The sequence below is a fragment of the Tursiops truncatus genome, chromosome 6 (genome assembly GCF_011762595.2).
Source record: "Tursiops truncatus isolate mTurTru1 chromosome 6, mTurTru1.mat.Y, whole genome shotgun sequence".
NCBI classification, from domain to species: Eukaryota; Metazoa; Chordata; class Mammalia; order Artiodactyla; family Delphinidae; genus Tursiops; species Tursiops truncatus.
The window spans coordinates 112,574,024-112,600,265 of record NC_047039.1 but is presented as its reverse complement, the minus strand read 5'-3'; the positions used below and the strand labels follow the sequence as shown (position 1 = coordinate 112,600,265).

The window sequence follows — 26,242 nt, the reverse complement described above, 5'->3', positions numbered from 1 at the left end:
GGGTTAGGGAAGAAGCCATCTGGGAAAAAGAACTTGGATCCTGCCTCAGTCCTGCCCCAAAATGCATTCCAGATGGACCAGTGATGTGAACTTGAAAAACGAAACCATAAAACTACTAGAAGAAAATACGGGAGACTGGGTTTTATGATCTTGGGATGAGAAGGCCTTTCTCTGTATGACAGAGAAATCCTAGAAGTTATGAAAGAAAAAAAATTGACCCCATAAAAGTCAAGATTTTCTCGCTGGCCAAAACAAACCCCCCAGACAGCCCATCACTATAAAAAAAGAATATGAAAATACGTGTATCACAGAAAAGGGATTGACCTTTATAATGTGTTGTTGGATTCGGTTTGCTAGTATTTTGTTGAGGATTTTTGTGTCTATGTTCATCAGTGCTATTGGCCTGTAATTTTCTTCTTTTGTGATATCTTTGCCTGGTTTTGGTATCAGGGTGACGGTGGCCTCGTAGAATGAGTTTGGGAGTGTTCCTCCCTCTGCAATTTTTTGGGAAGAGTTTGAGAAGGATGGGTGTTAGCTCTTCTCTAAATGTTTGATAGAATTTGCCTGTGAAGCCATCTGGTCCTGGACTTTTGTTTGTTGGAAGATTTTTTTTTTTTTTTCTTCTGGACTGGGGCACGAACCCGTGTCCCCTGCATGGGCAGGAGGACTCTCAACCACTGCGCCGCCAGGGAAGCCCTGTTGGAAGATTTTTAATCACAGTTTCGATTTCATCACTTGTGATTGGTCTGTTCATATTTTCTGTTTCTTCCTGGTTCAGTCTTGGAAGGTTGTACTTTTCTAAGAATTTGTCCATTTCTTCCAGGCTGTCCATTTTATTGGCATAGAGTTGTTTGTAGTAGTCTCTTATGATCCTTTGTGTTTCTGTGGTGTCAGTTGTAACTTCTTTTTCATTTCTAATTTTATTGATTTGAGTCCTCTTCCTTTAATAAAAACAAAAATAAACAAATGGGACCTAATTAAACTTAAAAGCATTTGCACAGCTTAGGAAACCATAAACAAGACGAAAAGACAACCCTCAGAGTGGGAGAAAATATTTGCAAATGAAGCAACTGACAAAGGATTGATCTCCAAAATATACAAGCAGCTCATGCAGCTCGATATCAAAAAAACAAACAACCCAGTCAAAAAACGGGTAGAAGACCTAAGTAGACATTTCTCCAAAGAAAGCATACAGATTCCCAACAAACACATGAAAAGACGCTCAGCATCACTAATCATTAGAGAAATGCAAGTCACAACTACAATGAGGTATCACCTCACACGGGTCAGAATGGCCATCATCAACAATATCTACAAACAATAAATGCTGGAGGGGGTGTGGAGAAAAGGGAACCCTCTTGCGCTGTTGGTGGGAATGTAAATTGATACAGCCACTGTGGAGAACAGTATGGAGGTTCCTTAAAAACTAAAAATAGAACTACCCTATGACCCAGCAATCCCACTACTGGGCATATACCCAGAGAAAACCATCATTCAAAAAGACACATGCACCCCAATGTTCACTGCAGCACTATTTACAATAGCCAGGACGTGGAAGCAACCTAAGTGTCCATCAACAGAGGAATGGATAAAGAAGATGTGGCACATACATACAGTGGAATATTAGCCGTAAAAAGGAACAAAATTGGGTCATTTGTAGAGACGTGGATGGACCTAGAGACTGTCACACACAGTGAAGTAAGTCAGAAAGAGAAAAACAAATATCGCATATTAACGCATATATGTGGAATCTGAAGAAACTGGTCCAGACGATCTTATTTACAAAGCAGAAATAGAGACACAGACGTAGAGAACAAATGTATGGATACCAAGGGGGGAAGGGGGGTGGGATGAATGGGGAGATTGGGACTGACATATATACACTATTGTACATAAAATAGATAACTAATAGATGTTGTGTATAAAATAGATAACTAATGAGAACCTGCTGTGTAGCACAGGGAACTCTACTCAGTGTTCTGTGGTGACCTAAATGGGAAGGAAATCCAAAATGAGGGGATACGTGTATACGTATTGCTGATTCATTTTGCTGTACAGTAGAAACTAACACAATATTGTAAAGCAGCTATAGTCTAAAAAAAGGGATTGATATGCTATAATATGCAAAGAACTCCTACTAATCAATAAGAAAGGGCCAAGAATCAAGCCAAAAAAATGGACAAAAGACATGAATAATTCTTAGAAAAGAAAACACCGGTAGCCTTTACACGGGTGGGAAGATGTTTGACCTTACAAGAAGGGAATGCAGGTGAACCCCAGGGAGACACAGCTTCTCACCTGGCCAGGTAGACAAAGAACCCTGAGAACAGGCACTGTTGGCTCCGGCGAGGGAAGTGGGTGTGCTCACAGATTGTTCTCCCAGGAAAGGCTTTTGTGACATCTGTCGAAGTATTAAAATGCACATACTCTTGGAGCTGATGACTCTGCTTCTTGGAATGTCTCCTGTGGATACGTGCGCACGTGTGTATAGACACCTGTGATGACAACAGGCAGGTAGCACCATCTGCAAGAGCAGAGGGTCGAAACAACCAGTTTAGATAAGTCACTGAGCAGTTGTGGGGGAGTCAGTGAAGCAGCTGCGGGCGTGGGGTCTACAGGCTTTTACATTTCCTGCAATGGATCAGTCTCCAAGGTATGTAAGTAAAGAAAAGCAAGGTAAAGAATTCTCCTCTTGGTATGAATCCATCTCTAGTAAAAAACCTCACAGATATCTAGGCTTGCATATGCGTAGATGTCAAGGAAGGACACACAAAAATTGGGACCCATGGTTTTCTCTAGAGGGGACATCTGGGTGCAGTTCTCTCGGCGTCTTTTTTTTTTTAACATCTTTATTGGGGTATAATTGCTTTACAATGGTGTGTTAGTTTCTGCTTTATAACAAAGTGAATCAGTTATACGTATATTCCCGTATCTCTTCCCTCTTGCGTCTCCCTCCCTCCCCCCCTCCCTATCCCACCCCTCCAGGCGGTCACAAAGTCTCTGCGTCTTTTGAATTGGGTGAATGTGTTGTTAAAACGGGTGGGCTGGTTGGAAGGTGGGCAGGTGTGTAGGTAACAGAGACACGAGACAGGGGAGTGTGGGCTGGCTGCTTTGGGAGCTGTGTGCCTTTCCTGCTGACAGGCAGATGTGCTTGGCTGGAATGACTTGGTCAGTTAAAAAAGTTTATGGTCAGGGGCTTCCCTGGTGGTACAGTGTTGAGAATCTGCCTGCTAATGTAGGGGACATGGGTTCGAGCCCTGGTCTGGGAGGATCCCACATGCCGCGGAGCAACTAGGCCCGTGAGCCACAACTACTGAGCCTATGCATCTGGAGCCTGTGCTACGCAACAAGATAGGCCGCGATAGTGAGAGGCCCGTGCACTGGGATGAAGAGTGGCCCCCGCTTGCCACAACTAGAGAAAGCCCTCGCACAGAAACAAAGACCCAACACAGCAAAAATAAATAAATTAATTTAAAAAAAAGTTTATGGTCAAAAAACAAGTAAAGAAAAGAAATAAGACCAATAGACCAATTCAGGAAGGGATGGACTGGACTGATTGAGCACGCGTCATGCAGTGATCCTTTGAAAATAGGAACGTGCACCTGTCAATTTGCAGAACTGAATTTGTCCTTGTCACCCCCCATCCACGCCTTCTGTAGGTGGGAGACTGAGGCTGGTACACACATCTCCTGGTGTCGCATAGCAGACAGGGGGCAGAGGCCTGCAGACTTCGTCTGTTTTAACCCTCAGAAGTAGGTTCTGATCATGTGTTTACTTTATAAAAAGGGACATGAAGGATGTTGCCCAGAACCGCAGGGCAGGGAGTGGGTCTCAGGTTCAGCCCAGTCTGCATGATTTCCCCAGCACTGCACACTCTGAGGGCGGCACCCTGCCCGGTACCTGGCGCCCACCTGTGGACTGAACACTCACGCACTGTACTTTCTGCTCAGGTAACAGCCTCTCAGGTACCAGGCACTCCCAGGACCAGGGGCCACAGAAACGTTTGCAGCCGGGGCCCTCGGGGTGTCAGTGGCAAAGCCTGAGAGCGTCGTAGACATGACAGCTTTTCGTGGGACAGGTTCTGTGCCGGGAGGCTGGGGCCCAGCTCAGCATGTGGTAGCGGGTGGTGGATGTGGCCCTGTGACCTCTGACCCTGTGAGCACCACCCTCATGACCCTGCATCATGGCCCTGCACTCCCTCACCAGCTGTCATGAGGCTTGTCCCTTTCCACGGTTGCGAGGCACGGGATCCTTCCAGCCTCCCTTGCCAGCTGAGAGGTGCCCTGCCTCCTGGAAAGCCAGCCCAGACGAGAGGCCTTGGGGGTCCCGCACCTGGAGGACCTCAGGTGTTGACCGTCAGGGGAGGGGGCTTTGTGGGGTCACGGGACGATGGAGACTGAAGTCCCCACTTGTTTCCCAGGGCCCTCCATGTCGTCTTTCCCTGAGCTCTCCCCCAGTTTCAGTCACTATTATTCCCACCAGGGTGCTGCTCTGTCCTGTTGGAACACAGAGCTGTGGGGGTGGGGGAGGGGCTGAGAGCCCTTGGTTCACCCGTTCATCTGATGGGGCCATGGGTGTGCCAGGTGCGTTGGGTAGATCATGACACCAGAGCTGGTAACTAAAGGATGGACAGGCTCCCTGCCCTCGACTCTCACGTTCTGGTGGGATGGACAGCCTTAGCCTGGTGATGGGTGTGTCTGGTTGAATCACGTGGAGTTGCCACTTTAAGGGCTGAAATAGTCACATGGTCATCTTACATGGTTCAATCTCATTCCATGAGGGCGGGCACTGAGGACGACCACTGATCCAGCAGGGGGGCTTGGGGAAGTCCTTCCCGGAGGCAGTAATGCCTGAGCTGAGGCCTTCAAGGTGAAAGGATTCACCAGGCGTAGAGGGCAGGGGAACAGGATTCCAAGTGCTGGGAATGAAATGTGCAAGGGCCTTGACACTCTGTGATCCTGGTCTTTGAATGCAGGCTTTCGCTTGACTAGAGCATAGCGTGAGTAGGATGGTGGCGGAGGGTGGGGCTTTATAAGAGATGAGGCTTTGGGTCCCTAAATTCAGTTTAAACTGGTGAAGGTGTATTGCTGTCTTCGTACATCCATCCATCCATCCATCCTTCCATCCGTCCATCCACCCACCCACCCATCCATCCAACCATCCATCCATCCATCTGTCCATCCATCCATCCATCCATCCATCCGTCCATCCATCCATCCACCCATCCATCTATCCATCCATCCATCCACCCATCCATCCACCCACCCATCCATCCACCCACCCATCCATCCATCCACCCATCCACCCATCCATCCATCCACCCATCCACCCATCCATCCATCCACCCATCCACCCATCCATCCATCCAACCATCCATCATCCAACCATCCACCCATCCATCCAACCATCCATCCATCCATCTGTCCATCCATCCGTCCATCCATCCATCCGTCCATCCATCCATCCACCCATCCATCCACCCATCCATCCATCCATCCACCCATCCATCCATCCTTCCATCCGTCCATCCACCCACCCACCCATCCATCCATCTACCCACCCATCCATCCACCCATCCACCCACCCACCCATCCATCCAACCATCCATCCATCCATCTGTCCATCCATCCACCCATCCATCCATCCACCCATCCATCCACCCATCCATCCATCCACCCATCCATCCATCCACCCACCCATCCATCCATCCATCCATCCACCCATCCATCCATCCACCCATCCATCCATCCACCCATCCATCCACCCATCCATCCATCCACCCATCCACCCATCCATCCATCCACCCATCCATCCACCCATCCATCTATCCATCCACCCATCCATCCACCCACCCATCCATCCATCCATCCAACCAAGCATCCGTTCACTGATCCATCCATCCATTCACCCACCCACCCATGACCCAGACCTTAAACCCACCCACTGATCCAGATCAAATCTGCCCACCCACTGATCCGTCCATTCTTCCATCACACTTCTGGGTTGCCCCCTCCACCAAACCACTTTTCCTTTTTGCATCAGGGTGTATATGCCCACCCCAGACTCCCACCCTCCACCTAGGGCTCCTTGAGGGCCAGGAATGGCTGACTCCCTTCAGCTTCTGCAGTGCCGAGCGGAGTACCAGGCACCACGAGATTCTCCTCACGTTTGTTGGCCTGAACTCAGAGACAGGATAAGTACAGTTGCAGCAGCAGAGGGCAGTGCAGTCAGGATAGCAGTGAGGTGCTGGCAGCTTTTTAGGAGTTTAGGAGAGAAGGGAAGCCTGTGGCTCTGGAGCAGCTGGGGATGTGGGAGGTGACCTGGAGCTCTCAGCAGAGATGGGGCGTGGACAGGTGGAGAGCAGCACGGGAAGCCTTCCAGTTGGCAGTAACGTAAGATAAACTCCGTCCTGGGAACCCGGAGGTGGAGTGTTCACGTTTCAGGATATTTGGTTGTCCATTCAGAGATTCTACTAATTCTCCAAAACACCTCTGTTAACTTTTCTTGACTATAACAATAAAGCACACTTATTAGCAAATTTGGGAAATAGGAAACTATAAAAACGCCTTTTTCTTTCCTTTCTGTCTTAGTCTGTTTGGGCTGCTATAATAAAATACCACAACCTGGGTGGCTTATGAACAACAGAAATTTATTTCTCATAGTTCTGGAGGCTGGGAAGTCCAAGATCAAGATGCCAGCATGGTCGGGGGGAGGACCCTCTTCCTGGTTCATAGCTGGTGCCTCCTCACTGTGTCCTTCCATGGGGGAAGGGGCAAGGGAGTTCTCTGGAGCCGTCGTCTTTGGGGGTCAGGATTTCACTCTCTGGATTTTGGGGGGGACACAGACTTTCCTCACATTTTCCCCTTTTCATGGCTGAGCTCATGTATAGAAACAGTGTTGTGTGTGCCTTCCTCGTGGACGCTTCCCGTGTCATTCATTACAGACTCTTTCTAAGTATCTTCATGGCTTCCAACATTCCATCAGAGGCTTGCCTTGGAGTTCACTTAACTGTGCCTCTCATGTTGGATTTGGGTCGTTCGTTGTTTGTGTTATAAATAACACTTGGATGAACATCTTCTGGTGAATCCTCTCTGATTATTTCCTTAGGGGGGATTCCTAGACATTGACTCACTGCATCTGAGCACAAGAATGTTGTAAAGCCCTTTTATTGCAGAATTACATTCCAGCCAAGGGTGGGCAGTTACTGCCCCACCTACTGTGCCCTGAGCACTGTTAATCCTCAGATGCTGAACCCAGGTGGACCCCATGTGATAGAACTGGGGTTACCCACACCCCCATGTAACCAGTCAGTCCCCCGTTTCTCCTCCTGGGAAGCAGCAGGAAGCTGTCGTTTAATGCCTGGGGCCTGGTGTGACCGTTGCTGGGCCTGTGGCTCATCCAGGTCGCTTGGGCCTCCGGGCACTACGGTTTCCTCGTCTGGAGAATGGAGTAGCACTTCCTACTCTACGGGGTCGTTGGTAGAAGTTGGATGATTAATAACAGTTATAATTCATGTACGTGCCTAGCTTTAGGCACCTCCTCTCATGTAGTCAGAAAACCTAAGGGCATCTTCTAGAACCTACTAGACAGTCAATAGATGCTAATTGTCTCCCCTCCCCTTCTCTCCCTCTCTTGGGCCCTCTGTGCATCTGCTGAGTGCCTGCTGTGGCTGGTTGAGTGAACAGTGATATCGGGGTCCAGCTTGGTAGGATCTTCTCCCCACCAAGGAGGTCACATCGAATGAGTGTGCTTGGCGTCTACACTGGAGGACGAGGGAAGAGTGGGCTAGGGTGGGGCTCGCATCTGGGGGTGCTACAGAGATGGGTGCAAGATTGGGCTGGCCTGGGCTGGGGTGGGGCAGGTGTGGAGGAAAGGGCAGCGTCTCCTCACCTGGTCTGGGGCAGAGGATGTGTTCCTGTCCATGGATCTTCCAGGAGTGGAAACGGGCTCCGTGTAGCTCAGCACTCGTGCCCTTCACCCACTTCCGGAAGGTGGATGGAGCTTCTGAGACGGTGACCGTGACTCCTGGAGAGCCTGCAGCTGTCCACCCGGTGGAGGGGAGGGGGGGACCCTGAAATCTGGCTTCGTCACCCCACTGAGTGTGGGGCTCAGGAAATTCAGCCGGGACTGGTGGTACGGACTCGTGGGTAGTGACTGTGGAAGTCAGGGCTCGGTCCCGCTCCCTGTATGTGGTGCCTCCCAGGGGAGTTGATGGAGTCCATGCGCAGTTCATTTTGTGTCCACGTGGCTGGTTTTGAGGCCTAGTTAGAGTGTTTTGAAGGCTTTCGTAGCTCTAGTGATTGAAAGATGCCTTCTGGTCCCGGGGGAAGCACTGTGACATATTTCTCGAAAGGTCAGAGTGACCCAGTGCAATGTTCTTTTCCTTGAATCGCGTAATTGAATAAAGTCATTTCAGCGCTGAATACATAGAACCGCCTAGACACCAGGATGGTTCTGCAGCGTGTGCTCTGAAAGCAGCTCCGTCTGGGGCTGTGTGAGGAACCGCACACTTGGACGAGCGTGTGAAGGCGTTGATGGTCCAGACAGTGGCTTCAATCTGGAGCAGGAAATATTGCTACATTTAATAGGTGTTAGACCATCTTCTATTTCCAAAGCTGGCTTTTCCAATGAGAATTTCAAGGCAAAGCCCAGCTGATGCCAGTGAAGGACAGTGAAGGAGCCCAACAGACGCGCTTGCCTCTTGTCCACACATTAGTGCAGAAGGGCAGGGGCGAGCTGGCCAGGCCTGACGAAGGGGGCCCTGTGAGGACTCCTGGTGTGGGGTGGCCCACTTCAAATGTCAGACTCTGGGAAGCATAGACAGTCCAGAGAAGTGCAAACGCGGTTCTGTCTTATAAAGACCAGACGTTGTCCATTATCAAGGCAAAGAACAAGAGATCTGTGACTATCTTGCATTTTTAGGTAGACATGGAGAGTGGACAGTTATTTAATCATCTAATGCCATTTCCTGCTGGACATCGATTGGCATTTAGGATGCCATTAATTTGTTATACCAATACACGTCCATCATAGAATTAAGATAAAAATCCATCCTCATCATCCCTTACTTGTTTAAACCGTGGTGCTCATGATGCTGACGCCATGGTCGTTTCTGTTAAGTGCAGCCAAATAAATTACCAATTGAACATTTTGACGTATTTATTTTCCAGTATTTTTTCTACACCCGCTTTTACAAAACTGGGAGTACATACTCCTTTGTAATAGTTTTAAATGAAAAATATGATGAGTAGGTCTGTGTAAATGGGGAGTAAAAGGGAACTTCTTCCATCTGATAAAGGATATTCATGTCAAATCCACATACTGAATGCTTTCCCCACTAAGATCAGGAAAGAAGCAAGGATGTCTGCTCTCAGCACACCTATTCAATATTATATGGCAATCCTAGCCAGTGCAATAAGGCAAGAAAAGGAAATAAAAGGCATGTAGATTGTAAAGGAAGAACTAAAACTGTCTTTATTTGAAGACCACGTGATTGTCTGTGTTAAAAATTCTAAGGAATTTACCCAAAAGCCTCTACGGTTAATGAGTAAGTTTAGCATGGTCGCAGGAATCAAAATCAGTACACCAAAAGCAATCCTGTGTCTAGATAGTAGAAACGAACACTTAGAAATAGAAACTTAAACAGTGGCATCAAAAATATGAAATACTTAGAGATATATATGATAAAATACCTGAAAATTATAAAACATCACTTAGAGATACTAAACGAGATCTGAAGCATTGGGTAGATATACCATTCTTATGGACAAAAACACTTAATATTGTCAAGGTATCATTTTCCCCTGAAATTGATCCACAGAGTCAGTGTAATGCCAATTAAAATCCCAGCAAGCATTTTTAAAATGGATATTGACGAGATGATTCTGAAATTTATATGGAAATGCAAAGGACCTAAAATAACCAAAACAGTTTTGAAAAAGACGAATACTGGGGGACTCATGCTATGTGATTTTAGAAACTTTCATACATTACTGGTGGGAATGCAAACCGGTACAGCCCCTTTGGGAAACAGTCTAGCAGGTTTTTTTTTTTTTTTGCGGTACGCGGGCCTCTCCCTGTTGTGGCCTCTCCCGTTGCGGAGCACAGGCTCCGGACGCGCAGGCTCATCGGCCGTGGCTCACGGGCCCAGCCGCTCCGCGGCAGGTGGGATCTACCCGGCCCTGGGCACGAACCCGCGTCCCCTGCATCGGCAGGCGGACTCTCAACCACTGCGCCACCAGGGAAGCCCTCTGGCAGGTTTTTATAAAGTTAGTGGTACACCTGCCAGAGGGACCCAGCAATTCCACTCCTAGGTATTTACCCAAGAGAAGTGAAGACATATGTCCATACAAAGACATGTATGTGAATGTTCATATGCCATTTATCACCCCAAACTGGGGATTACCCATGCGTCCACCCACTGGTAGGTGGACAAACAAATTGTGGCACGTCCATACGATGGAATACTACTGGGCTGTAAGCAAAATGAATGCATGAGACAATACGGAGACAGAAGCATTATGTCAAGTCAAAGAAGCAGGCACAGAAGACTGTACAGGCCATGATACTATTTATATGACACTGGAGAAAGGCAAAACTATAGAAACAGAAAAAAATTGGTGGTTGCCAGTGGCCAGCGGGTGAAAAGAAGGACGTAAGTTTTGACAGATGTATAGTCCGGTAGCCACCACCGTAGTCGGGATACAGAACATTTCCCTTACCTCGAAAAGTCTCCCATGTTCCTCTCCCCACCCCCTGGCTAGTTGGATGGGAGACAGAGGAGTCTTGATTGATTTAGATTTATTTAACTTCTAGTGACATTGAATATTATTTATTTGTTTGCCCCGTCTTTCTTTTAGCCACAGGAGTTTCATACATACATAAATTGTATTTCTGTTCCAAGTGTCTCCTCTTCTTTGTTGCTTGCCATTGTTGTGGTTACCTGTTCCTGCATAACAGCCACCCCAAAATGTAGTGTCTAAAGTCGACAGCAATCTTAGTTTGCTTGTGAGTCTGCACCTGGGGCAGAACCTGGCAGAGACGGTTTGTCTGCTCCCATGACGTCAGGTAGAGGGCCTGGGCTGGGGCCGGATGGTCCATTTCTAAGATGATTTTCCCACACGGCTGGCGAGTCGGCCCTGGTTGTTGGCTGGGAGCTTGGCTGGGGCTGTTGGCTGGGGGCCTGGGTTTCTCTTCCTATGGGAGCCTCCAAGGGGCTGCTTGGGCTTCCTCACAGCATGGTGTCTGGTTCTAAAGAAGAGTATTCCAGACACAGGAAGTAGAGAGTGTCAGTTTCTTAAAGCCTCAGTCCATACGCTAGCAAGCACGCCTCACTTCCACCACATCCTGTGGGTCCCATAGTCACGGAGCCCCCCTTCGTTAAAGGGGGCGGCACAGATACCACCTCTTCACGGGCACTTGTGCTAAAGACTTTGTGGCCATTTTTAAACTGCCACACTTAAAACATACGCTTTAGCGTTTTTTTTTTGTTGTTGTTAATGGAATGGTGCACATTTTAGGTGGATGTAGACGTACAACATTTTTCGGGAGGAGAGGCACAGGGAGAGGACCCTCCCATTCCCCGTTCTACCCGTTCTCAGCCCCTTCCCAGGTGTACGCCCTTCACTGTTTGGCTGGTACCGTTCTGGGCATTTTCGTGTGTGCATTTACCTGGTGTGTTTTCAGGTTACAACAGACGCCTCTTATTTTAACATCCGAGGGATGTGGTGCTCTGGGAGTGTTCGGTGACGCGCTCTTTTCCCGTCATGACACGTCTCGGCTGTCTCTCTGTGTCGGGCCATCTAGATCACCCCCCTCCTGCGGCCTCTGCAGAGTAGTTCACAGATGAGCCTCCTGACTGATGGGCATTTACCTTGTTTCCAGTTCTATGACAGACGACACCGCCTTGGATGTCCTTGCATGTATACAGGCCTTTGTGCAGGATTTCCCCTCAAAGGGGGGGATTCCAGGTCCATCTATGCGTACAGCCTAATTGGAATGCTGCATAATTGCTACCCCGCCCAAAAGGTTTCTCTCCCACTGGCGTTTATCTTGGGTCCCCAGAAGGCACCTTTGGACGTTGGTTGGTTTCCTGATGGCCGGCTGGTTGGGCGTTCCTTCATTCGGTATGCTGAGCGTCTGCCCCGGGCTAAGTTCTCTCCTCCGCTGTGATGAAGGATGCCACTGTCGCTTCTCTCAGGGAGCTCACAGGTGGGGAAGTGGTAGGGCTGCAGGAACACCTGCTGCCGTCCGGGGCAGACTGTGGTGGGGAGCTGGGGTGACACGGAGGAGGCAGAGGCCCGCCCCGGTGTACGGTGGCCTCTTGTTCTCCTGGGTCTTCATGAAGCAAAGGGGTCTCCTGTGGCCACCACTTTGACTTGTCATTGTAACTCTCGAGGGAGGGAAGGAGTCTGGAGATCCAGCGTTTCCGGTGCTGTTAATTCCAGCGGCCTTTCACGGCTTCCCAAGGGAGGCAGGAGGCCCGGGGGGGGGGGTGATGGAGCCGCTGTTGGTTGGGGTGCGCTAGCACTTGTCCCATCGTGGGTGTCACTGCCTCTAGTCCCGGGTCCTGAGGACTCCCCTAACACGTGCAGGAAGCCCAGTCCCCTCCTGGGGACCCGCTGGCAGCAAAGGCACAGGTCAGCACAGCCAGGGCCCGGCTGGCCTCTGCGGCGATGGGAGGGCGAGTCCAGAAACGGCCTGGACCTTGCCCACATGCCAAAGCGCAGATGCTCACAGAGCATCGCTGAGTGAACGAAGCCCGCGTGGCAGCTCAGGCCAGCCTCAGGGACAGGTCCTGCTGGTCCCTTTCAAGATGCTGTCCGGGGTGGGTGGTCTGGTCCACAGCTGGTGCGGTTCTGTAATTGGCCCGTACCCGTGTCCCTCCTTAGCACGGCTCCCCGGGTGCCCCGCCTGGGCGAGGCCCTGGATGCAGAGGGGCCTCTGCCAGTGTGACCCCAGCTGGCCCGATGGCAGCCAGCCCTCCCTCTGGGCCTCCTGGAAGCAGGTGGGGCTGTGCAGAGCCTGCCCGAGCAAACCCGGCCAACCCCGGCGTGTGGAATCTGGCGCTGGGCGCCATCTGCACCCCTTTCCTCCAGAACAAGGAGATAAATTACCTCTGAGGAAGCTGAGATTAATCGTCTGCTTCTGCATCACGCCTGTGGGCTCCGCTCCTGGACCAGCCCCTGCTGGCAGCGCCGGCCCTCTCTGCCTTGCACCATCAGTCAGATGGCAGTTGGCAGTCAGATGCAGGATTGATGTCCGTGGCCGTGTCTGTTCTGTTCATAACCTTTGAGGGTTGACAGGGGAGAGGAACGTATATGCTCACATGTTTTTATAAAGGCAGGTGAAAAGCAGGGATGACCGATGAGAGGAAGAGGTGCGGAGTAAACGTAGGGAGAAGCTGGACATGCCCGTGCTTCTCAGGGCTCTGCCCCTCGGCTGTGACGTTTCCTCCCAGTTCGCAGTGGGGTCTAAGTCTGGCTGCAGCACCCGCGGCCGTCAGGACGGTGGGAACGAGCCTGCTCTGTGTGGCCCGGCTCCGTCCTGCCTGGATGTCCCCATGCTGCCCTGCTGGGTGAGGGAGCATCTGAGCCTGGAACATTCCTCGCGTGGCCGCAGACTAGCCGAGAGGCCCCTGCCGGCTCCCGGCAGCCCCGTCTTCCTCTCTCCTCCTGCTGCAGGACTCCTTCCCAAGGGCTCTGCAGGTCACCTGGCGCTCGAGTGAGTCCTCGTGGGCAACATGACTGACTTCTGAGTAGCCGCGTGTATGCTGAGGGTGGCCAGGCTGGACTGTGGGTGCCCTCAGGCTGGGTGGTGGCACCTGCATCCTTTAGAAGCCTGCAGAGGCACCGCCAGCATCTGGGCTTAGTGTGGGATGATGTGGAGGTGCCAGGTGTCCAGACACTCGGGTCAGCCTCCACGAGAAGTGGAAGGCGGCCATCACACCCCGGGGGAAGCAAGTTTCAGACGCGTCCCATCTCTGAACGCGGGGATGGGGGAGTTGCCTCCCCACTGTGGCCGCCCCCTGGTAACATTGTGTTTATAAGCAGGGCGATGCCCTCGCCAGCTGACATTTCACCATAAAGTCTCCCAACCACCTGTCAAAAGCTTCTCAGAGCTCTTGAGTTTCTGGCCAGGAGAGGAGAGCCGTGGAGCTGGGAGAGGGCCAGGAGCTGGGTGATCAACAACGTGCTCCAATTGCCAGGTCTGGCACCTTACGCCAGGCCCCTGCTGGTGATGGGGGCTGGGCGGCAAGTCCTCTCTGTGGTCCGTTCTGCACTGCCTCACTCCCTGGAGGACCTAGAGCCCTGAGCACATACCACACGTTACCCCCAGGCAGGCCCTTCTCAAGGGTGCTGAGCCAGGGTGCAGCCTTTGCCTCTGCTCGGGGAGGAGGTTGCCACGGAATAAGATACCCACATAACACGGGACTTCACCTCCGGCCCAGAGGGAGAGTGAGGCCACTAGGGCAGGGAGTGGCCAGGTGAATGGCTGGTAGCTAAAATCTTTGAGAAGTGAAAGTTTATCAGCTGAATCTTCAAGATGACGGCATTCCTTCCTTCCTTCACTCACTCATCCATCCATTTATCCATGCATCCATCCGTCTGCTCAGTCATCTGTGAAGTCATGCTTCATCCATCCTTCCTTTTTGTCATCTTTCCATTAATCATCTGTCCTTCTATCCTTTCTTCCATCTGTCCGTCCATCCATCCATCATCCATCCATCCATCCTTCCATCCTTCCATCCATCCTTCCTTCCATCCATCATCCATCCATCCTTCCATCCATCATCCATCCTCCATCCTTCCATCCATTCTTCCATCCATCCTTCCATCCATCCATCCTTCCATCCATCCATCCATCCATCCATCCATCCATCCTTCCATCCTTCCATCCATCCATCCTTCCATCCTTCCATCCATCCTTCCATCCATCCATCCTTCCATCCATCCATCCTTCCATCCATCCATCCTCCATCCTTCCATTCACTTCATCCCTGTGCCCATGTGTCCATCCTTCCATCCATCCTTCCATCCATCCTTCCATCCTTCCATCCATCATCCATCCTTCCATCCTTCCATCCATCCATCATCCTTCCATCCATCCTTCCATCCTTCCATCCATCCATCCTCCATCCTTCCATTCACTTCATCCCTGTGCCCATGTGTCCATCCTTCAGTGAGGGTTTACTGAGCATCCCATGTGGCACTTTGAAGAGACAAAGGAGAGGACTGTGTCTCTGAGATGCTTTCTCAGTTGATGTTCCGACCAGTATTTTGATGAGGTAGAAAGTAAAACAGGAGAGGCATCCTCTGACCTGTCATTCTTCTCTTAGCCCGGGGTTTGAGCTTCTCCGCCATCCCTTGATGGGGGAGGTTGAGGATCTTCTCTCCATCCCAGGCTTTCCCAGGGTCCTGAACCTCTAGAAGGAGCAGGTTCTCGCTGCCTTGGAGCGACCTTGCTCCACCCCGTCACTGCTGCCGTGCTGTCTGCTGTTCCCTCCCTGGAAGGAGAGTGAGCTCGGCAGTGGTTTCTCTGGAGGTGTCACGGGAGCACCTGCCCTCTCTCCTCCCCGAAGTGTCGGGGGAGACGGGAGACTTTGCCGCCAGACAGCTGTTTGCATCCCAGTAGGACCTGGGATGACTCACCTGACGTCTCCCAGCCTGAGATTCCTCATCTGCAGAGGCAGGTGCCTACTTGGTGAGCTGTCTTGATGACTAAGGGAGCGGAGAGCTCAGGGCCCAGCTGCCCCTCCCCCAGGCTGGGTGCCACCGCCCATCAGCCCTGCCCCAGACCCCTGCAGCCATTGTCCTGGTGCTGCCTCCTTGCCAAGTGACCCCTCCCTGTCACCAGGGCCACGTGGCCCACAAGGGGGTTGGGTCAGCGTCACGTCCACTGCACCCTAACCCGGGTGTTCTGTGTCACCCCTGGGGGTGCGGGGGAGGCCAAGTCAGGCGGGTCTGCAGGGATGATGACACACAATGGCGCTGTCTCCTTCGGTAAAAATCCTCCCAGAAGCCCTGCTGGTGGGTCCTCAAAATGGACCAGAGGCAAGGGGCAAGCGCACTGTCACCGGCCCCCGTGGGCCCGAGCTGGGCTCATTGGCGGCCGTTCCTTGTCCCCAGGAAGTGACAGAGATGGACAGGAGGTCAGAGCTGGTGTGAGGCAGGCGGGGTTTAAGCAGGGGATGGAGGGGCTCCCCTGCCCGGCGGGCAGGCCCCTGACGTCCATTCCCGCTGGGCACCCTGGCACAGGGCGGGCAGAGCTGGGCTCGAGCCTGGCCCTTCCGCCCTCCAATCCCCACTCTCTGCTCTGCCGAGCCTCAGAGGCCCTCAGGCGGCCCCCCCGCCTGAGCAGGGCGGGCGCTGGGCACTGCACCCCCCGGGATGCTGCTCATGGGCACCGTGTAACGTGTGGCCTGGGTGAGGAGTGTGGGCCCCTGGGAAGGGCTGGGGTCAGAGGGCTGAGCGCCCTCGAGGCCGGGTGGAGGAGAGGGAGGTTCTAGGGGACCCGCCGAGGAGAGCTGAGGGCGGTGGTCTTTGTCAGCGCAGGAGCCTGTCAACCTGTGGCCACGGCCCGAGTTCCCCTGCGCTGGGCTCAGGTCTCTGCCCCTGTGACATCCCTGGGTGAGTGGCAGCCGGGGAAGGTCCAGCAGGGGATGGCCACCCAGTGTCCTGCCTCACCTGCCCCCGGCCCTCCCCTTCGCTTCGTTCCCGCAGTGGGGTCATTGAAGAAGAATTTCGTTCGGAGCCTCCAAGGCAGCCTGTTTGTTTTCCAACCTGCTGGGCTGACCTTCCCGACAGGGCCACGTGCTTTGTGCCGGGGCCCGCGGGGAGGGCTGGTGGGGAGGGGCCCTGGCCCGGGGTGAGGGGGCCCTCGGCTCTCCCCACCCCACTCACTGGCCGTCCCTCGGTCCTGTAAGAGCCATGACTCTTTTTTGCTTCCGGGAAGCGTAAGATGGGATCTAGCAGGGACAGCGGGAAGGGCAGGTGTGTTTCGCGGGTGAGCCTGCTGGGCGCCCCGCAAATGCAGAACAGATGCTGCCTTCGGTGGCAGGTACCGTGAGAGCCGGCCGGGTGACAGGGCTTCAGCAGGGACACGCCAGGCCGGGCCCCTGCCCCCCTGAGGCTCGCAGCCCAGGAAGGCAGACCCACCTCACGCAGGGAATTAGGTGTATTTATACTTAGGGAACGAGAGACACACCAGGGCGGCGAGGGCAGTGAGGGCAGTGGGGCTGCGGTTTCGGGGCCCGTCACCAGCTCCGTCTTTCATCTGCTGGTGCCGTGTGGAAGGGAGTTCAGGACTGGGGTGGATCAGAAGCTGCGGGCGGCTCTGTACCTGCCTGCTGTGTGAACTCGAGATGGCCACACCCCTTCTCCACATAGCTCCTCTTTCAGAAGAAAGGTCATCAGCCTGGGTGTTATTTATGACCCCTTCTAGCTCTGAAATTAGACAGTTCAGAGAATTTTGAAGACGGGATGGCGTTGACCTTGGAGTGAGCAAAAGCCCCTTCACCCCCGCCCCTCTGCCGGCACCCCCGTCATGCACGTCCGGCTTGCTCTTCTACAGCGGCCCCCAGACGCTGGCAGGACCGGGCCTCAGGCTCGGGGTCGAGGGCTCGGCCTGGCAGGTGTCGGGCTGTGTGCTTGGGAGGACAGGCCACGGAGCTCCAGGGCCGGAGAGGCCGGAACAGCATCACGCCCCCTGGGGTGCCCGGGACTCAAGCTGGCTTCACTTTACCCAGCAGCCCTGCCTGGGAGCCGGGGTCTGGAGTGTCCTGTGCACGCGCCACCAGGGCCGTGGCCTTCCCAGACCAGCGAAGGCAGGTATGGGATGGGGGCTGTGCAGACGGTGAGCGGGACACGGGGGGCTGAGGACGAGGTTGCCTCCGCATGGGACTCGGTCATGGGTTACCTGGTGGAATCTCAAGGCGCACCGCAAGCAGTTCTGATACGTCACAGACTCCTGCCTGAGCCTCTAGGATGGAGGGGGATGGTGACCGAACACACTGTCTGGCATGGGCTTCAAAGGCAGTCTTTACCGACAGCATGTGCTGAAGAATATTCATAGCTTATTGGGGGAAAAGCAGAAACAGGAGTGGAGTTCGAGCCAGTGCAGACCCTGGCAAGCCTCGTTCAGGAGGCCTGACTCTCAGGACCTCGGCCCAGCTCCTTCCCAGCACGTGGAACGGTAGTGTGTCCCCTGCTTGCAGCTCAGTGTCACTCCGAGAGTTAAGTCCAACGTGATACGGTGACAGCGCGGCACGGTGAGGTAGCGGCAGTGTTCAAGTTGTCACGTCCCCCCTCTCTGCCTGTCATATGTAAGAGCTGTGGGTTTGCTCACTTAGTCATTCAACAAACGTGGCTGAGTGCCCGGTGTGTGCAGCAGCTTCTGCATGGCTGGTGACTAAGCTCCATCCGCACTGGTGTCCCCGCTGACACCTGGGGACATTAAATTGGGTGAATCATTAAACCGTGGAAATGGCTCCCTCTCCCTGGGCCTCTGGGCTCAGGTGGGTCTTTCTGGCTGAGTCACTTTTGTTCTGAACCCCACCTCCCACATCAAGCTCTGAGGGCTGAGGAAGGCTTGGGGGGATGAGGTGCTGATGTCAGCACTTGGTGAGGAGCCCCCAACCCCGGTGTTCTTGTGCCCTGGGGCTGGCAGAAGACAGGTGGCACTGGTCGGCAGCGCCCGGCTGGAACATTCTGATACCACTCTGAGGGCGCGTCCTTTGTAGCTCAGGGTGGTGACCCTAAGTCCTCTCCCTACTTTCCCTCCTCCGCCCGTTCCTGAAAGCGGGCTGTGACTTGGCATTGTTGGCAGAGAAACATTCTTCCATGAGGGGCTCCCCTCGCAAAAGAGGAGCTGCTGAGCCTGAGATGGACCCTCAAGCCTGGGCAGGCTGGCGCCCTGGCCTCAGTGGCCCCTTCCTTGCTCTGAGCACAGTGGAGGGGTGTCCAGAAGCCAGCTGACTGCCAGAAACCAATTTAAATTCCTGCTAAAAGCAGTCACCTGATTCCGTCTGCTCTCCTAGGTGCTGGATGCCCTCGCCAACCCCCCGGCAGCTCCGCTAGTTCTGGGCAGGGGAGCGGAGCGTTGGGCAGGCGCAGTGATGCGTCCCCGGCTGTGTCACCAGCCAGCTGGCCACTGGAGCTTGACTCTTCTCGGCGGGGCTGTGTGCCGTGTCCTCCAGCCTCACCAGTGTGGTTTTGGTCCTGCCATCGCTGGTTCCACATGCCCGGCCGGAGTGACCCACTGGTGGTCCAGGTCATGGGTGTCCTGGGCGTGCAGCGTGCTGCAGTCATTCTGCACGGCTGCTTTGGCATCTCGTGTCCTGCAGCTGTGAACTGAGGGCCGGCAGGACCCTGGGTGACGTGGAGCTCCCTTATTCCGTTATGCTGTGTCCGGAGGAGCACAGGGCAGCTGACTTGTAGGGATGATTGTGGAAGTGCCTTTTGGGGGAGGCAGAGAGGTCATCTTTGTGTGGTTGGTGGAGACGCTGCCATTGGCAGTTGAAATGTTTGACTGCTTAGCAGGCCAGTTGTAAAATTTGTCTCTGGGACATCTACCTCCTGATCTGCACCATTCATATGTGTATTGCTTGTCCATCCGTCCTTCCATCCATCTGCCCATCCATCCATCCATCCATCCATCCATCCATCCATCCATCTATCCATCCGTCCATCCATCTGTCCATCCGTCCGTCTTTCCATCTGTCTGTCCATCTGTCCATCCATCTTTCCATCCATCCATCTATCCATCCATCCACCTGTCCATCTGTCCGTCTTTCCATCTATCTGTCCATCTATCCATCCATCTTTCCATCCATCCATCTATCCATCCTTCCTTCCGTCCGTCCATCTGTCTGTCCATCCATCCGTCCATCTTTCCTTTCATCCATCCATCCGTCTATCCATCTGTCCATTCACCCGTCCATCCATCCATCGATCCACCCGTCCATCCATCCATCCATCCGTCCATCCATTTTTCCATCCATCCATCCATCCGTCCGTCTGTCCATCTGTTTGTCTATCCATCCATCAATCCTGCACTTCTATATATATATATCTTTATTGAAGTCTAGTTGTTTTACAATGCTGTGTTAGTTTCAGGTGTACAGCGTACACTTCTATATTTGAGCCCCTCCTTTGTGCCATTGCTTTTCAGGGCCTTCATGCTGCCCTTCTGGCATAGGGCAACTGGAACTCAACTCTACGTTTCCAAATCCTTTCTCAGCTGCCCCCTTTCTGCCTTAAAACTGACCTCTCCGGCGTCCATTCCTTTATGGGTCTGGGGGTGTAATACCTGGTTACATCTACGCGGTCTCAGGCAGGTTCAGTGCACAAGCAGAAAGGGAGCAGCAGGCTACTGTAGGGGAAGGAGACAGTGCAGGAATCGGGGGCTTACACAGCCACTGGCAGAGCAGGAGTGGTGGGGTCACCAGACCCCCCCCCCACTCATGGTCACACCACCAGAGCGGGAGGGCACCCAGACTTCAAGGAGTCTGCAAATGTCAATGGACCCCGTGACCTGGTCCCAGACCCTGCAAGAAGAGGGTTTCTTTCTCTCCCGTTCCAGCTCCCCTCTGAGTGTGGAACATAATTTTCATCCCGAGCCCTCCCCGCAGAGGAGTCTGGGAAATGTAGTTTTCAGCCGCCCAGGCTCCGCGGAACAGGAAGACACTGGAACAGCCTGAGTGAGCCCAGGCCTGGCGCCCGCCGCTCCTGGGGGCTCCCAGCGCGGGGGCGATCCCCGTCACGACCAGGTTTACGTGGAAGCCACCAGGCTCTGTTTCCACGAAGCCCTTGGAGCTGCCTTGCTCACGTCACCTGTGGTTCTCAGGTGGGGAGGGGCCCCCGGTAGGGTGCACGGGCTGCACGGTCAGTTCCTTTTCTGTCTTCCCTGAACCAGTGGACCACGGTGATTCCCCAGGGAGCCCCGGGACGTTCTCTGCTCGGAGGGAGGAGCCAGGAGAAGGCTCTGGTGTCCCAGGAACTGTGCTGGGCTGTTTCCCAGAGGAAGTGGCCCTGAGATGTTCTCCCTGGGGGGTGATGCTGGGCTCAAGCCCCCGCCCACTTGTCCCCAAAGCTGGTGCTGTCTCCCAGCGGAATTCTTGCGCTGATAGAGGAACCAAGGCTCCCAGTTCAGAGAGGGGGTCTCCGGCGTCCCCAGGGAGGAGAGACCATGGAAGCCGTTACCACACTTTTTATAAAATAGAAAAAATACTGTTTTAGCTCTGGCACTAGCAGGAGGGGTGGCATTGGGCCTGGAAATGTCGGCGGCCTTTTCAGCTTGTTGCAACAGAGGTCCATAAACATGGCCTGGAGAGCTTCTGGGAAACAGCTCTCTCTGCTGGCCATGGAAGAAGCAGGTCCGCAAGCCTGCGCATCTGGGAAGAGCATCACGTCTGTTGGGATGTGAGTCCCAGACACCCAGCCCGGATCTTTGATGCCTCTCCTGGCCACAGCCGACCTTGGAGCCGACCATCTCAGAGATGAGCCAGAGCTTGGCTGTGTCACGGGGCAGGTGAGCCAGCGGCTGGCATGGCCATCTCTCCCCATAGGCCAAGTCGAGGCCCTGGGCTGTGCCAGGCACCTGCGTCTGGCTCTGCTTCTGATGTCAAGTGGACAAGCTTCTGGTGGGGGGGTGGGGGCGCGGGGTGGGAGGGGTCACTGGTGCCAAGCGCTTCGGAGGTGCCACCCACGCGCAAGGGGCTGGCCCCCCTGTGTGGGGGGAGGGCTCTGGGCAGGAGCTTGAAGCCCCCCAGGAGAATCAGAGAGGCCCTGAGAAGCAGCAACTCTATTCGTGGTGGACGCCAGCCTGGACCAAGGGTGTCCTGGGTCCCTACCGTGCCCCTCCCTCTGCAGAGGTGGGAAATCCTCATCCCCCAGGTTTCTGGTCCCTTGATTAAAGTGACAGAGGTGTGCAGCAAAGCCGAGTTGTAGAAGTGACCCCGCTGGAACAGGGGACCTCAGAACCCTGGAATCTGGGCATTACGGTGCCTTGCAGGGAACTGTGGGCGGGGCTGGGGCTTGGTGTGTGTTTAGTGATGGAGAGCAGCTTCAATTCGCTTCCACCCTGGTCCCCCTCAGAGCCTGGCCCAACCTGCCGTCCTCCCCTCATGCCCAGCTCCTCATGGTGGGAATGGCCTACAGGGCACCGTCCCCCCCTTCCTCTGGCACCGTCCACCATGCCTGCCCTAAATGCCCCGCCCGGCACCTGCTCCCCTTCCAGGCTTCCATCTGGGTGATTCTCTTGCTAAGGACTTACCTGGACACGCAGCGGGGCTGCATGGCCACCCACCCCCGACGGCTGTGCTGGGTTCCACGTGCAGCAGCTTGGCTGCAGGATTGCTCAGAACCCGGCCAAGGGGAAAGCGGCCCTGGTGGTCCTTTCTCACCTCCAAAGCTATCACCCTTGTTAAGAAGGTGGAACTTTCCTCTTGAGCGAGTCCCAGGCATGTAACGACCCTCTGGGGAGGAAGGCCAGTGGGCCGGGGAACTGAATGGTTACGGAGCCCGGAGACCCCAGGGGCGAGCTTGTGTCAGCCCGCTGTTGCACCCAGCAGTGCATGTGGACTTTTAGTAGCAAGTATCAGCATCTAACCCGAATTGGCAGAAGCGTGATGACAACCTGTTGGTTTGTGTAGATGAGTTTTCTTCAGGCACGGCTTGATCCAGGAGCCCAAGCTGTGTGGCCGGAGTCTGTCTGTCCGCATCCTCAGACAGGCGCTCCCCCAACCCCCAGAAGACAGCCACCTGCAGCTGCAGGGTCCTCATCCGTGAGTGAAGGCAGCAGAGCAGAGAGGAAAGAGCCCCAGGATGGAGCTTCCTGGGCCTGGGCCAGTCACATGCCCAGCCCTGGACCAAGCCCCAGGGACAGGGTGGTGCTGTGCTCTGGTTGGCCAGAGAGGCCCACATGCTCCAGTGGAGGGGGTGTGGCAGCCCCACCCACACCCACATGGATAGGCGGGTGCTGGCCACTGGGTTCCCCAAAAGCCCAGCTGCACAGATGTCCTGTCACACTGACTCCAAGTTCAAGTTTACTTTCTCTGCCTGGACTCCCAGGACTCTTGTTTGTAGTAGCGTGAGCTGAACTTTGCATACGAAACTGGCTTTGTTTAGGGCAGGGGGGCGTGTGGCTCGCCAGCTTGCGGTCCTCGCCGCCTGGAGGTCTGGGGTCCTTCTGGCGTGGCTGGGGCATGTGCAGGCACGTGGAGGCTATGTTTTGCATTTGTGGGGGACGGTTGAGCTCACCAGGATGCCAGCTTCTCCCCTGCCATCAGGGGCTGCTCCCTTCTCTGCGGGGCCCTGGAGGGAGGTCAGGAACTTTCCAGAAGTGATGCAGACACCCGCCCCTCTCTTGCTCTTGGTTCTGCGCTGTCTTGCCCTGTATGCGCCGGTCTTCTGGGGGCAGATAGAATCTGACTGTTCGTGTAAACTGTTATGGGGAAATTACGTTTTAATTGGATGAGGATGGGGGATAAAATGTGCCGGGGGCATGCCCGCTGTTCTCAGTGGCACCCAGGAGGGGCACGCGCTCCAGCAGTTACATAACAGATTTCGTGAGCTGTCAGTCACTCCCGTTTCGTGGGACCAGCCTTTATAAAGCTGCTTCCATCAGCCGTGGGATCTAACACCGCCTTTCAGCTTGTGTTTGGGGTGGGTCTTCTGTGGCACGAATGAGGAGAGGTGTCCGGGAGCCCGGGGCTTGTTCGGCACTTGGGGAAACAGAGCAACGTGAGTGCAAAATCCGGGAGGCTTTGCTCCTGGGGGGTGGCTGCTTGCAGGGACCAGGTCGGGAAAATTCCTGGCCGTGTGCATTTCTACAAAGTGGGGTGTCCTGCCCCCAAGAGCACCCGGTTTCTGAGCTGATCCCTTGGTATCTATCTCCTGAGTGTCAGAGATTGAGGTGTGGGTGACGGGAGGTGGTGAAGGTTGGTTTCCAGCTCATCTGAACCCTCCGGGGGCTCACCAGAGAGTGGGCCTGCCCCGTAGGCACTCCCTTCCTGCCCGTGGCTAACCTACACCTCCTCTTTGTCCTTTCAGCTCAGCCAGCAGATCTCCTGAAGGTTCTAGATTTTCACAACCTGCCTGACGGAATAACCAAGACCACAGGCTTTTGTGCAGCGCGGCGATCTTCCAAAGGCCCGGATGTCGCTTACAGGGTCACAAAAGATGCCCAACTCAGCGCGCCCACCAAGCAGCTGTACCCTGGTAAGAGGCGGCGTGTGTGCCTGGTGGGGTGCGGCTCCGTCTCCCGCCCCCAGCCAGGGAGCAGAGCCGGGAGCCGGTGGGGTGGAGAAACGTGCTTGGTTTTCCGCAAATGAGCCTGGTTTGATGTCAGGATAGTGAAAACACAACCCGGCACCCCTCACCGTCCACCACCAAAGGGACAGCGGGGCCACATCTGTTGACACTGCTTCTCCAAGCAGGTGTCTCTCCAGCTGTGGACAGGCTGTCAGGACTCCAAAGGCAAAAAGGAGATGGATGGTTCCCGGGTGACGGGGTTAAGAGAAACCCTGGGGTCACGGGAAAGGAAACACTTCCAGACAGAAGCTTAACTGGGGGCGAGGACGTTAAGAGACACGTGAATCAGACGTCACGGCTCCCAGCAAGAGAGTGCAGGCTCTTAATGAGAATCCGTTGCCCCGTGTCACGTCGCTGCTCTTAGTTACGTACCCAGAGCGGGAAGTGACGCTTGCTGCTCGGATGCAGCATCCAGGTGGTCCCTGACTGCCCCCCTCACACCCTCGGGGCCTGGACCGGCTGACTAGGCCCAGGTTTGATTACCTCTCCCTCCACCTCAAAGGACTTCTTCTTCCTGACTCACATCAGAAAGGGCCCAGGGGGCCTTGGGCAGATGGACTCACCTCAGGAGGTGTCTTGCAGTCATTAGAAGACATACGACATCGTTTTGGTGACTGCGTTATGCACCCTGGACGTTGAGCCCTGTATCGGGCAACCTTTTGACAAGTAATGGCGTCTCTGTTTCGTCACGTCCCCCCCGGGGCCCGGAAGGACACACTCCCTCAGGGGCTGCATTGGGCTCCCTCTAACCCTTTCACTCATAACTCTGCTTCACCCCAGCTGTTTTCCCAGCTTTCCTTTAAATCCAGTGGCGACTTTTAAGGGTTTGTCTCTGCGAGAGGGGCTGGGTCTGCTCTTTCCAGGAATGTCATTTGGGGTCGGTGAGATCTGTCCGGGGCCCTGAGCCCCATTACTATCTTAAAGAGCCCCCCCGCTTTACCGCCTTCGGGAGCCAGACATCCCCCTTCCAGAGCGTTTGACCATCCTTGAAGACAGGGGTCACTGCCAGGGCTCCTGGGTCACTCGCCACAAAGAACCGCGGGGATTTCACTTTCCCTCACGGCCAGAGGAGTGTTTCTTATCCTTGCTTGGGGCCAGCGTATCTTTTGGAATCACCCAGAAGTTGTCTGCTCGCCTGCCCCGAGTCCCCAGTTTAGAATTCCTGTCCTAGGGGGACCGAGGGGCAGGGGAGGCTTGTGAGAGCTGACGGCCCCAGACAGTGGTGACTGCACTTTGGGACAGACACCCACTGCCTGACGTGTGTGTGACGTGGTCACCTTCCAAGGCCGTCCTGTGGAATTAGGTGTCCTGCCTCGAGGTCATCTGTAGTTGCTTTGCTGAAAATTAGTTAAATCTGATCCCTGCCACCCAGTTCAGGGTCACAACCAATTCATCGGAGTTAGTATCCCTGCCCACCCCCCGGACCCCGGTTATCTTGGGGTGAGAAATGTCAGAGGGTCTCAGAATACAGGCCAGTTATTGGAGATCTGGTATGAATTCGTCAACAGCAGACAGGGATCTATTTTTTTTTTTTTTTTTTTTTTGCGGTACGCGGGCCTCTCACTGCTGTGGCCTCTCCCGCTGCGGAGCACAGGCTCTGGACGCGCAGGCTCAGCGGCCATGGCTCACGGGCCCAGCCGCTCCGCGGCATGTGGGATCCTCCCGGACCGGGGCACGAACCCGCGTCCCCTGCATCGGCAGGCGGACTCTCAACCACTGCGCCACCAGGGAAGCCCAGGGATCTTTTTTTTTAAGCCCACATTTTTCCTAACCTGTCAAATTAGGATATTGATTAGATCCTCAAAGAGTTTAAAAGGCTGTTACAGGGCCTTCTAGCCATCATTAGCTTATGGGGTACAATGGGTCCATATATAATGATTGTCTCATTAATGCCAAATAGAACTGGAGGTCTTTGGGGATGATTTAAGTGG

General features: G+C 54.3%; 1 protein-coding gene across 3 annotated transcripts in view; it reads left to right on the top strand.

Moving 5' to 3' along the window:
- COL5A1 (collagen type V alpha 1 chain) overlaps positions 1-26,242 on the top strand; it is a 156,536-nt gene that overhangs the window by 16,902 nt on the left and 113,392 nt on the right. For all 3 annotated transcript variants that reach the window (XM_033858985.2, XM_033858986.2, XM_033858984.2), the window contains exon 2: positions 24,051-24,218. In XM_033858985.2, coding sequence (XP_033714876.1) covers positions 24,051-24,218 — 168 coding nt within the window. The remainder of the gene's footprint in view (positions 1-24,050; positions 24,219-26,242) is intronic.